Here is a 12059-nt window from a genome sequence, read left to right as displayed (position 1 = left end):
GTTTGGTGGTAAGAATTGATCATAAAACTGAGTTTTAAATTCAGCCCATATGCGAGCAACACTATGATCCAAAAGTTCGGCCATCCACCAATCACTAGCTATTTCTCTTAGATGCATACCCACATGCCTCAGTTTAGACTTCTCCAAGAAGTCTTCGTTGCAAAAAGAACTCCCAAATTGCCGAATAAAAGCAAAAGCTTTGGTAATTTCCATCTTCCCAAAGAAGTTCTCAAACTTGATGTCCTTATCCCCTGACTTGAGCCCTCGGCTTTTTTCTTTGAATGTCTGCCATGTCCATCAGTTTTAGCATTAGGGGACTCGTGTCGAGCTCTCTTTCCACTATCCCGAGCGGTACTCGTAGATCGAGTGGAATCGACATGATGAGAACGCTCTTGGCGTGGAACAATATGATGAGGATTAGATATAGCCTCTTCTGAATCATTAGAATCTAGAATCTGCATGTGCTTTCCAACGAGAAGCCCTTCTTCCACTGAAGTCCTTGGATACATGCTTTTGTCCTCTCACATAATACTTGGCCAATTCACGAGGATCATTATATCCCATCTCTACTGCCATGGCCTCAATGGCTGCATCATCTGGAGAAATTTTCCTTTTTGTACTCAAGACTTTTTGTACTCAAGACTTTTTGCACATCAAGATCTTTTCTCAAAGATCGCCACTCAACTATCTCATCACGATATCACCTAACTTGGCGCCTCAAGGCCTCCAACTCAGACCTTACATCAGCAAGATCTGTATGTGCAGTACCAACAGTCTCTCTTGCATATGCCCTCTCTTGCTCAAGAGGAGCATGAGTAGTTCCAACAGATCCCTCGGCATGTGCCCTTTTGCTCAAGAGGCTCAGCTTGAGTGCTCATGTTATCTCTTCTGTGTGCTTAACCAAAATACTGTATGCCCAAAAATCGTCCTTTCTCATGCAAAGAAAGAAACCTTTGCTCCGATACCAACGTCACAAACGGGAATGTGAATACCGATAACAGTGGCCCAAATCACAGCATACATTCAACATCCATCACAACATGAGCATGAATCAATACATCTGTCCCAGGCATCATGAACAAATACATCCTAAAACCACATAAGATAATCTTGCACATGACACAGCCCTAGGGGCTGAAGTTGGGCCAAGCTCCCCCGAGGTATCTTTATTACCAACAGAGTATTCTCTTGTACAAGATGCAGGTGCCCAAGAGTTCCACTCCTCTGCCAGCACCAGATTTATCCAAATCTATGAAAAACAAAGAAATACAAGCTCTCGGTCACCAACCAAAGCAAAGCAGCCACCAACAGCTCAATAAAGAAAGCAAACCCTCGGTCACCAACCAGGGCAAAGCATTCACCAACTTCTCTTCAAAAAAAACCAACCATCGGTCACCAACCAAGGCTAAAGCAGTCACCAACTGCTCTTCAAAGAAAACCAACACTCGATCACCAACCAAGGCCAAAGCAGTCACCAACTACCTTCTAGTGAAACCAAGCCCTTAGTCACCAACTAGGGCTAAACAATCACCAACTGTTTCCTTGATTTCACGGCTTTCCACACGATTGTGCAAACCCCTATAGCTTGTATTCAACTCGGCCAGCACAAGAAAAGAGAGAAATCACTGACGACCAGCCCAGCAACACATGTTTTTGTAGTCGGCCAGCCCTACAACACGTATTCTTGAAGTCGACGAACTGTCTAGCACCAGTAGGAGCAATCGGCCAGCTTCAAGTCTCTTCTCACTGCTGTCCAACAGCCCTAAGCTCCTTCCAGAAGAAGTCGACTTGCTCTTTTTGGCTGCCCTAACTTGTTCAACACACCATGTTGCCAGAAAAGCAACTCGTAAAATACCTCCTCAGCCACTTTTAGCAACTCGTGGGATTTTGGTCCAGTGCCCGGGTACCCAACACTCATAACTCGTCCCAGTTCATTAATAAAGTCCAGCCTGATGTGAACTCACTTATAATTTATAAGTTTGTCAGCCCAAACTTTAATAGACTTTAGTAGATAAAGGAAATAATAATTAAATAAGGTTGAGTATGCAAACTTACCACCTGCAAAACACATAAAAATCACCACCTTAGTCCCAAACAAGTGTGCACACACACGTCCACGGGGTGTCCAGGCATCCCGGATGCCCGTGGACATTCACAGGCAAAATAAGTGCATTTCACAGGCAAATGCTTGTGGGCGATGATTTGGATTCAATCTCCCAACTTGCCATTTTGCACACCAAAATAGTCACGACCATGGGCACCACCCATGCTAGATCCAAATACTGTACTCACTAGAGCAAGTTACCTTGTATGAGTCCAGTTAACTCACTAGGGTCACCAACCCTTCCATGAGTTCATATACTCACTGAACAGAATCACCAACTCTTTCATGAGTTTACACACTCACTAGGGTCACTAACCCTTGCATGAGTGCATAAATTCAGTAGTCAGAGTCACCAACTCTTCTTACTGACTTAGGGTCACCAACTCTAATCCCTCATTAGAGTCACCAACTCTTATATGAGTGAATCCATCATGCTGCAAGAAATCCTTCCGCATGTCACAAATCTCTGGAGGATTGTGACACCTGCCGCCACGTTACTTCTGGAGGGTCGCCACCTTAAATATAGCCTGCAAATGATGCGAGGGTGACGGTTGGTGATCCATGAAGGCCATATAGCAAATAGAAGGGTATGGACAGCCATCTTGGCTACCCACATAACTCCATAGGTGGTTCTTGCTGTTCATGATACGCCTCTCCATCGCCTAGATAAAGTCAGCCCTTTTCGTCCCTTTGCATCACTTCTCCTCCCCTTTGGTGAAACACTGATCTTCAGCCCTTGTAAAACCTTATAGCTGCTGCCGTTTGCATATTTGGTGCTGCTCTGAAGACCCTTGCTTTAGCACACTCAAGAAGCCAACTCCACACAAGCCTTAGTAAGTAAAGGCCTGCTGATTTTTTGCAGATTTCTGTACAGCATACAATCAATTATTGTATATTAGTTTTTGCAACAGGCCTTCGTAAGGGCCGTGGCATGGGTACTTAGCTTATCTTCAAAAAAACAACAATTTCACGCGTAAAACCTAGAGAAAATCTGAAAATAAACAAAAGAGAGAGAGTAGAGAGAGAAGACACCACACTAGGGGTCGAAAAAGCCTTGGGCCAGCCCACCCTTACCCCCTCTCGAGTTATATTAGATACAAGTTCTTAGAGCTAGAGAGCTCTCTTGTCTTTTTACATGTCTCAACAATGAGAGAATAGCTGAATTTATAGTTCTTGCCCAAAAGTACTTGAGAAAAGCCCTTTAAAACTCACTTATAGTCCAGAAAGCATCTTTTTAATAATAAAAGCTCTTATTTTTTTAGTATTTAAAAAGCTTTTTATCTTTTGCTTTCCAAAAGCTAGTCACATCATTCCAAGCTTGTAAGGTGACCTTGCGCTGCTATCTTGCTAAGTGTCAGTGCCACGTCACCATCGCCATGTCATCAGCACCACGCCACTTTTTTTTCCAAAACTTTTCCTTTCCCTTTTTTTAAATGCGCGTGTTTCATTTTTGCATATCATGCCTTTCACATTCCTATATTTGGGCTTCTTCATGTACTTTCTGAAATTCAGCAGCCTGTTTATCATTTAAGAGTTCAATTTAATCCATGTTGTTCTACTTTCTGAGCACTTGTGTTTGCACACATTATTTCATACAATCCTGTGTCTCTTGTTTCTGACAGTCATGATAGTCACTAGGTCATGTGTATGCATCTAGAGGACTACATACAACTACGAAAGGAACCTTTACCCCTTGGTCACTGCTTCAGGGAGATTGTATTGGGAGTCGGGACACATGGATTCATCCATATAGAAGCCTTGCTCCAAGGATAAAAAACTTAAATCATCACCAACTACAAAAAAGAGTCCCACTTGATGTGAGAACTCCTGAATGCCAAGAAGCAAAGTCATTTTGACTGCAAACATGCCCAACAACAGAAAAGTCAAATTGGAAATGAGGACAATATAGCTTTTAAGCATAATCAAAAGGAGGTACCTCCTTGAAGTCCAGCTCCACAAAAAGATAAGGTGCTTTTCCTTCATCCTGCAAAAAGATGAGAGTAGAATTCATTACAATTTGTAGGACAGTCGCCCGGTGGTGGAGGGCTTCATCTCCCAAGATGACCTCGATACCCACCAGCCTACACCCACTGAATGCACGATAACTAGATAATATATACGTCACCAAAAAAAAAAAGGACAGGGCACCTTAAGCAACTGAGAAAATCCAACAATCACGCACTTCTGCTTCATCTAACCCTACCTGTAACTGGAAATATATTGTATCAAATCCTGCACCTAAAGATAGTATTTGTTTTTTGGGATTGCCAGAGATTCCATCAGAAGAAGACGTTCCAGCCTCCAGAAATTGCAACAAAAGCTTTCGAATGGCAGCCCAACGAGCATAATACCCTTTTTTCAGCCAAACAACATTCTAATTAGCTACATAATCAACTTCAATCTCACTATTTATCCATGAGCTTTTCCGATAGAAACATGAACATGCTCAACAATGGCTTGTCGTACACTCGCTGCAAAATAACTCTTCAGAAACAAAGTTACTTTGGAACATGTCATCCCAACATCTTACCACGGTTAATAATGGGCGATCTTCTCGCTGGCCGGCGGACAAAAAATTGAACATACTTGTCTTCCATGTAGCCTTTCTTCACACATGATCTGTTCATTAATGAATAGATAAATAACATACTTTCTGTTCAAATCTACAGCACATCAACCTTTGAAAACTGGGAACACTTACACCCCACCAACCCAATAGGGAGAAAATCACCTTCATGCCACAAGATTTGTCTTGGTCATACCTTGGTGGTTTGCTCCCTTCCTTATAGTGATAATTTTGATTCCCAAAGACAAGAAAGTGTATAAAATCAAAAAAACAAAAACAAAAAACAAAGAACACCATGAAAAGGCAAAAATAGCAGCCTGGTCTTTCTGCAACAACATCACCAAATAAAATGATGTGTTCGTTGGAAAGGCCAATCGAGATTCAATACGATTGAAAAATGGTGTTATGCCCTCAAAAGACAACTAAGCTTGCAATACTGATGGGGTTAGATTAATCCTAATTAGTAACTCAATTGCAGGGCCACTTGGTAGTAAGATGAGTAATACAAAATTACTGGTTAATGATCCAATTTATAGTGACCCTAGAGTTACAGCACCCTCACCTAGCATTTATTTAGTAAGTACTAAGCTTTATGTACACTCACAAGAATAGGGAGACAACCTGGAGATCAAGCCCTGGTCTAACTCAAGCCCTACACCTGGATGGTGTTAGACATCATCCCCTACTTGCTGGCTTCCTATTTGGTGTCCTATTTTAGCCTCTAGGGCTGACCATGTTAGTCAGAGGGGCTGGTCACCTCTCACTCATATTTTACCCATATTTATTCCCCATTTTATGGTCTTGGGATTTTCCCCAGTCGTGGAGGTATTTATCCCTAGTCGGCTGCCTTCATGTAGAGGTATATATAGCCGGCATGCCTCCCTCATATTTTTACTGCTTGCATTGCTTGCCTAGCTTGTCTAGCTGCAGTCCCTCACTTACGAGGTTCTCCCCTCTTGCTCGGGACATGTATTCCTTTTGATGATGATATTGAGAGCAGGTTCTCACCTGTGTTTCCTCTCCATCTTTCTCTCTCTCTCTCCCTCCTGTGTTTCCACTTTCCCTTCTTCCGCTGCACATTCTATCATGGTATCAGAGCGCCGGTGATTTTCAGCGTTGGATGCTCCCTCCTATACCTCTTCATATCTGCGTTTTTTCTGCCCCTGGACAGACCTGCGTTTTTGTGTTTTCAGCAAGGACAGCAGCACATAGGTTGCTGCGTTTTTCTTCAGGTGCTTCAGCAGTTCTCAGCATTCATACCCCCCCTATAGTGCTGGTTGCTTGTTTTGTACAGGCCAACAGCAGCATATTTGCTGCGTTTTTCTTCAGGTGGCTGTCTACAGCAGTTTTCAGCAGTTCTCAGCATTCATACCCCCCCTGTAGTGCTGGTTGCTTGTTTTGTACAGGCCAACAGCAGCATATTTGCTGCGTTTTTTTCTTCTACAGGTTTCTGATGCTGATTTGCTGATCTAAGGCTTGGGTGTACCTATTTCTCCAGAGTGTTTTCATATTCAGCCCCTTATACCTCTGCGTTTTCAGATTTGCAGCCATGGTTGCTGCGTTTTTTCTGAACCGATCTTGCTGGTAGCTCTACCTTCACTTGGGCTTCATCTGTTGGACCCGAAGGTACCTTCTCTTCAGCGTTTTTCCTCATAGGAGGTGTGGACACTGGTTGGCCTGAATTTTCAGGTTTGTAGCCCTTGTTTGGCTGCGTTTTCTTCTCCAGTGGACACAGATCACTTGCAGAGGGGGTTTCTTGATTGGATTGTGGCTTTGGAGGCAGTTTGGTACTTGAGGAGGATTCTGAATTTCTGATTTCAGTCAGCGTTTTGCTGATTTTGAAGCATCTATACCTGTGTTTTGTTCTTGGCCTACACGGTTTCCCGGTTTCTACATGTTCCTTGCCTTCTGTTGGCGGTGGAGTGCTATTTTTGCTGGATAGCAGTGTTTTTGGCTGCGTTTTGCTTCCCACAGGAGTTTTCTACACTCAGAGGGGGCCTTTCTCCAGCTACTTCACTTGAGGATCAGTTTCGGGAGCTGTGTTGTATCTGTGGAGACATTCTTCTTTGACAGGAGTTTACAGTTATTTGGAGGAGAGCAGTGATCTTTTTAGAGATCCTGAGCAGAGTTTATTTTGTCCGAGCTTGTGTTCTTTGCAGTATTTGCAGAACAAGGAGGGTGTTTTGCCCTTTTTTGCGGTATGATCCTTTCACATGGATCTTTTATCTGATGCTGATTCTTGGGATCTGGTTCTACTTCTGGAACAGTCTTCTGCTATCCGTGATGCTTTTGAGGACTTTGTTGCCACTGCAATTTATATTCCTGCTTCCCTTTCTCATTGTGAGGAGTCTACCTTTGCCTCTCTTTGTGATGCTTCTGAGGTTGCCCCTCCCCCTGCCAGTTCTGATGGTTTGTTGTTTTGGAGGATGGCTTTTTGGACCCAGTGGGATGCTTTGGATCTGTGGTTGCTAATCGTGCCTGGGGCACAGTGGTACTTCCAGAGTTTTTTGGATTTGGATCAGAATCAGGTTGGGCTTGTACCAGTCCGACGATATCATTTTTCAGAGGGGGATGTGGAGTCCTTTCATCTTGTGATGCCCACCTCAGTGGCGTGTACTTATGTACAGCATTGGGTAACTCATGTTATGGAGTTTGGGCAGATGGACCCCATATTTTCTACAGAGTCTTTACATCTTGCGATGCCGACCTTTTCAAAGGATGCTTTTATCAAGCATTTGGCTACTCTTGGTACAGAGTTGGAGCAGATTGACTCTATTTCTTTTGAGGGTTCCAGTGAGGAGCAGTTTGCTTCTCCCAGGATTGGTTATATACAGGATCTGATCTTGGTTGGTTTTGAGGTTTTTCATACCTTCTCCAGGCTGGATACACGACATTCGACTTCGGGGAGTGTTCTTACACTTGGGTTTGGAACCATTATTTGGAGCAGCACGTCGCAGCCTATATGGTTGTTTTCTTCCAGAGGAGCAGTGTACCTGGCAGCTTGTTCTGTTGCTTTTGTAGCTGAGTTGCTGAGGAGATTGCTTGTGGAGCTTTCTTGGTACCTGTTTCTGCAGTCTTTCATCTTTGATCGAGGACGGCGTCTCTGGCTTCTTGGAGTTTGCTCAGCATCCGGTGCTGAGAGGGGGTGTTAGACATCATCCCCTACTTGTTGGCTTCCTATTTGGTGTCTTATTTTAGCCTCTAGGGCTGACCATGTTAGTCAGAGGGGCTGGTCACCTCTCACTCATATTTTACCCATATTTATTCCCCATTTTATGGTCTTGGGATTTTCCCCAGTCGTGGAGGTATTTATCCCTAGTCGGCTGCCTTCATGTAGAGGTATATATAGCCGGCATGCCTCCCTCATATTTTTACTGCTTGCATTGCTTGCCTAGCTTGTCTAGCTGCAGTCCCTCACTTACGAGGTTCTCCCCTCTTGCTCGGGACATGTATTCCTTTTGATGATGATATTGAGAGCAGGTTCTCACCTGTGTTTCCTCTCTATCTTTCTCTCTCTCTCTCCCTCCTATGTTTCCACTTTCCCTTCTTCCGCTGCACATTCTATCAGATGGTCCGTCCTGGTGGTATGGGACACCAGGGCTTGCATAATGAATTCAGATATGGTGTTGATCTAGCTTCAAGCTCAGGAGCGCTCCTTAGGGAGCTATGGCTTGGTGCCAGGTAGTGAGCTAGCCAGTCCCTCCTTGATGGTCCATGAACTAGCCAATGATTTAAGTTTTGCAAACTAAAGCTGGTTGAGAGATATCCATTACTACTTTTTGGGTGCATTCTTTGAGTGCATAATCTTAATCCCTCCATGCATATTTCACTTAATAGGCACGTGATAGAAACTAGGTGAAGTGTGTAGCATGCAGGACGCACATGATGTTACCAACCCCACAATTTGGAAGTTAAACATCGAAACTATGTAAGCTCCACATATACATCCTTCAAGTCAAAATGTGGAAGGCACAACTCCTCAGCTACATCAGCCTTGTGTAGGGTACACGTAAGCATTATGCCCTCTTCTCCAAGGTTTGGAAAGCCATTATGATGAGGCATTTGCTCATCACTCACGGCTATCTACCCTCTCCTAGAGTCCAAGGGTGCTCCCCCTCACATCATGGGACACCCAGTGGACTGTGCCTTTTTCAGATGCCTTCCGTTGGATGCCAAAGCTTTCCACACACAACCAACACACCCCCCCCCCCTCTTCTTCCGAAAAAGATCCTTGTACTAGTTAAAATAAACGTCCACCTATGGGGGACTACAACCCTTCACAGAGATAAAATGCTCAAAAACAAGAAAAGGGATGCTCCTTCCATGGCTGGCCGCTCTAGGAGGGAAACTACATCATGGAGGGAGGGAAAAAGCAACACTGAGGACCTGTCATGCCAAATGATATCAGCATCTGTGCTGGTGAGGAAGGAGCCAATGCTCTGTCAAATCCCCACGGATCCCCTCGTGATCGATCTCGGTTCGAAACTCGAATCCTGCAAACAAACGAACAAACAAACAAGCAAGGGGGTGCAGGCCTGACTCACCTCCCAACCATGACAGCCGTGGGCAAGCCCACAGTCTTGGCTGTCCCCACCGAGCCACGAGCTGAGCTAACTAGGTTGACGTACCGACCAATCTCCTCCTCGCGACGTCCCATACCGCCACGAAGCTGCCCTCGCAGGCCTCGAGATTGCTGCCGGCCTCGGCTGCATAAAGCAGGTGCACGTCTGCACTAGATCCAGGCTCCAAGACCATAGAGCTCTCACAAACTCGCGAGACTCTCTATCATACAATAACTAACCTTGGCCACCCTTTTATAGGCTCTTGGCCGGTCATCGGGCGTCCACACTTGGCCGCCCGCCCGCCCGTCCATACTTGGGTGCCCGCCCGTTAGTATTTCCCTAACTCAGCTCGTCAATCAGCCTGCCTAGTTCCAAGCTTCCCCAAGCCTCGAAACTAGTCTTGCATGCGTATAGCACACGGTAGATACACACTGTGCACATGACATACTCCCCTTCCTCTAAGAGCTCACTCCTGTGCTTACTAAAAAGCCAGGGTAATCTCTCTGAAGAGTAGTCAATGTCTCCCATGTAGCGTCCTCCTCAACACGATCCTTCCACTTGATCTTGTATTCCGTGATAAGCGTACTACGCAATCTTCGTTCACGAAATCCAAGAATCTTTTCAGGTTCGTGAGGAACAAATGTCATGTCCTCGACATCTATAATTTCTTGAGGAGTAACTAATTGATCTGCTCCACCCAGTACTTCCTTAAGTCTACTGACATGAAATACAGGATGAACTTTCACATGAGAAGGCAAATCCAATTCATATGCAACTGAACCAATCCGTCGTGTAACACGAAATGGTCCACAGTATCTAGGGGATAATTTCGGAGATCGACCTGTCCGTAAAGTCTCGGAATCTTTCGGAACTCGCAAATACATCATCGTTCCTTCAGAGAACTCTCTAGGTGAACGATGTCTATTAGAATAAAACCTGTCTCGGTCTTGAGCACTTCTAATAGATTCCTTCGCAACTTGTAACATTTCCTGTATATCTTGCAAAAAATTACGTGCTGCATCATGCTGAAGTCCTGAGAATCCTACTGTAACAGGTGATCTAGGTTGAAAACCATACATAAGCATGAAAGGACTAAACCCTGTACTCGTATGCTTAGTACTGTTATATGCAAATTCTAACATAGGAAGATAATCCTCCCATGAACTCTGTCTTTTGGATACATATGCTCGAAGCATATCCTCCAAAATCTGATTCACTCTTTCAGTCTGGCCATCAGATTGAGGATGATCAGAGGAACTCAAATTCAAAGTTGTTTCCAACTTCTCAAAAACAAGTTTCCAAAATTCACTCGTAAACTTAGAGTCCCTATCACTGACTATGTCCTGCGGTAACCCGTACAGTCTAAACAATTGCTCGATAAACTACCGAGCTAATTGCGTAGCTGTAATAGTCTTCCGGGTCGGTAAAAATCTAGCCATTTTTGTCAAGCGATCTACCACAACCCAAATAGAATCGTGGCCTTGATGTGTTCTTGGCAATCCGGTAATAAAATCCATGGAAATACTTTCCTATTTATTACCTGGGATTTGCAAAGGATGCAACAACCCAGCCTGTCTAAAGCGTTCAGCTTTATTTGCCTGACAAATCTGACACTTGAGAACATAATCCTCTACATACCCTTTCATCTTCGGCCAATAAAAAGTGTGTTTCACTAATGATAGTGTCTTGTGTACCCCAGGGTGTCCAGTAAAAGGGGCGTCGTGACACTCCCTCAGAATCTTGGACCTAATGTCCGGGATCTGTGGTACACAAATTTTGTCATTACGGAATAGCAAACCATTCCGAATCATCCACTGACCTCCTGCAGCCTGAATAGTAGACTGCTCAGTCACCGAGTCTTGGTCAATCAATGAGCTCCCGTCCTGGATCTTCTGACAAAATGGACCAAAATAACTATCAGTCCTGCAAAGCCCTCTCAATGACTGAAATAAGTCAGTAGAAATCTCGGTGAACGACAAAGTATTCACCTCTCTAATCCGACTAAGCGCATCTGCAATACTATTCATGGACCCTTTCCGATAACGGATCTCAAAATCAAAATCTTGTATTAACTCTGCCCAACGAGCTTTCCTGCCTCTCAAATCATCCGAATCACACACATACTTGATTGACTGATGATCAGTCAATACCACAAACTTGGAGCCATACAAATAATGTCTCCAAACCTTGAGAGCATGAATCACAGCATAAAGCTCCTTCTCAAGGGTTGGCCAACGAGATTGAGTGTCGTCTAGCTTTTTACTTTCAAAAGCAACCGGTCTACCATCTTGAAATAAAGCAGCCCCGATAGCATAGTCACTGGCATCAGTTTCAAGAACATAAGGCCGACTAGGATCAGGTAATGCTAAGATAGGTGCTTCCTTGACTTTATCTTTCAAAAGCCTGAAGGCCATATCCAAATCGTTATTCCAAGTGATAGGCTGATTTGACTTACGTCCACGACCTTTCAATAAGTCGGTCATCGGTAGTGTGAGCTGAGAGTACTCCCGTACAGATTTCCGAAGAAAAACTACAAAACCGAGAAAAGAACGAAGTTGTTTCACTGTTCATGGTATAGGCCAGTCCAGAACCTTCTGAACTCGGTCATAGTCAATGCTCAATCCATCTCTAGTGATCTTGTGTCCCAAGTTAATGATGTCGGTCATAAAGAACTCACATTTACTCAACTTAGCATATAGTCGATTCTGTCTCAAAATAGATAAGACAATCGTGAGGTGTCTGACATGATCCTCAAGAGTACGGCTATATATCAAAATATCATCCAAGAACACCACCACAAATTTCCCCAAATGTTCACGAAAAAGAT

At 44.1% G+C, this 12059-nt stretch overlaps 1 protein-coding gene across 1 annotated transcript in view; it reads right to left on the bottom strand.

Moving 5' to 3' along the window:
- SBI1 (Leucine carboxyl methyltransferase) overlaps positions 1-12059 on the bottom strand; it is a 125545-nt gene that overhangs the window by 86638 nt on the left and 26848 nt on the right. The window contains exons 2-4 of the mRNA XM_086816003.1: positions 4635-4723; positions 4308-4456; positions 4041-4088 (exon numbers count right to left, since the gene is read on the bottom strand). Coding sequence (XP_086672129.1) covers positions 4041-4088; positions 4308-4456; positions 4635-4723 — 286 coding nt within the window. The remainder of the gene's footprint in view (positions 1-4040; positions 4089-4307; positions 4457-4634; positions 4724-12059) is intronic.

Source organism: Cibotium barometz, chromosome 2 (genome assembly GCF_041138505.1).
Source record: "Cibotium barometz isolate CiBa-2024 chromosome 2, ASM4113850v1, whole genome shotgun sequence".
NCBI classification, from domain to species: Eukaryota; Viridiplantae; Streptophyta; class Polypodiopsida; order Cyatheales; family Cibotiaceae; genus Cibotium; species Cibotium barometz.
The sequence above is the reverse complement of the archived record's forward strand: the minus strand, read 5'-3'. Positions and strand labels throughout refer to the sequence as shown.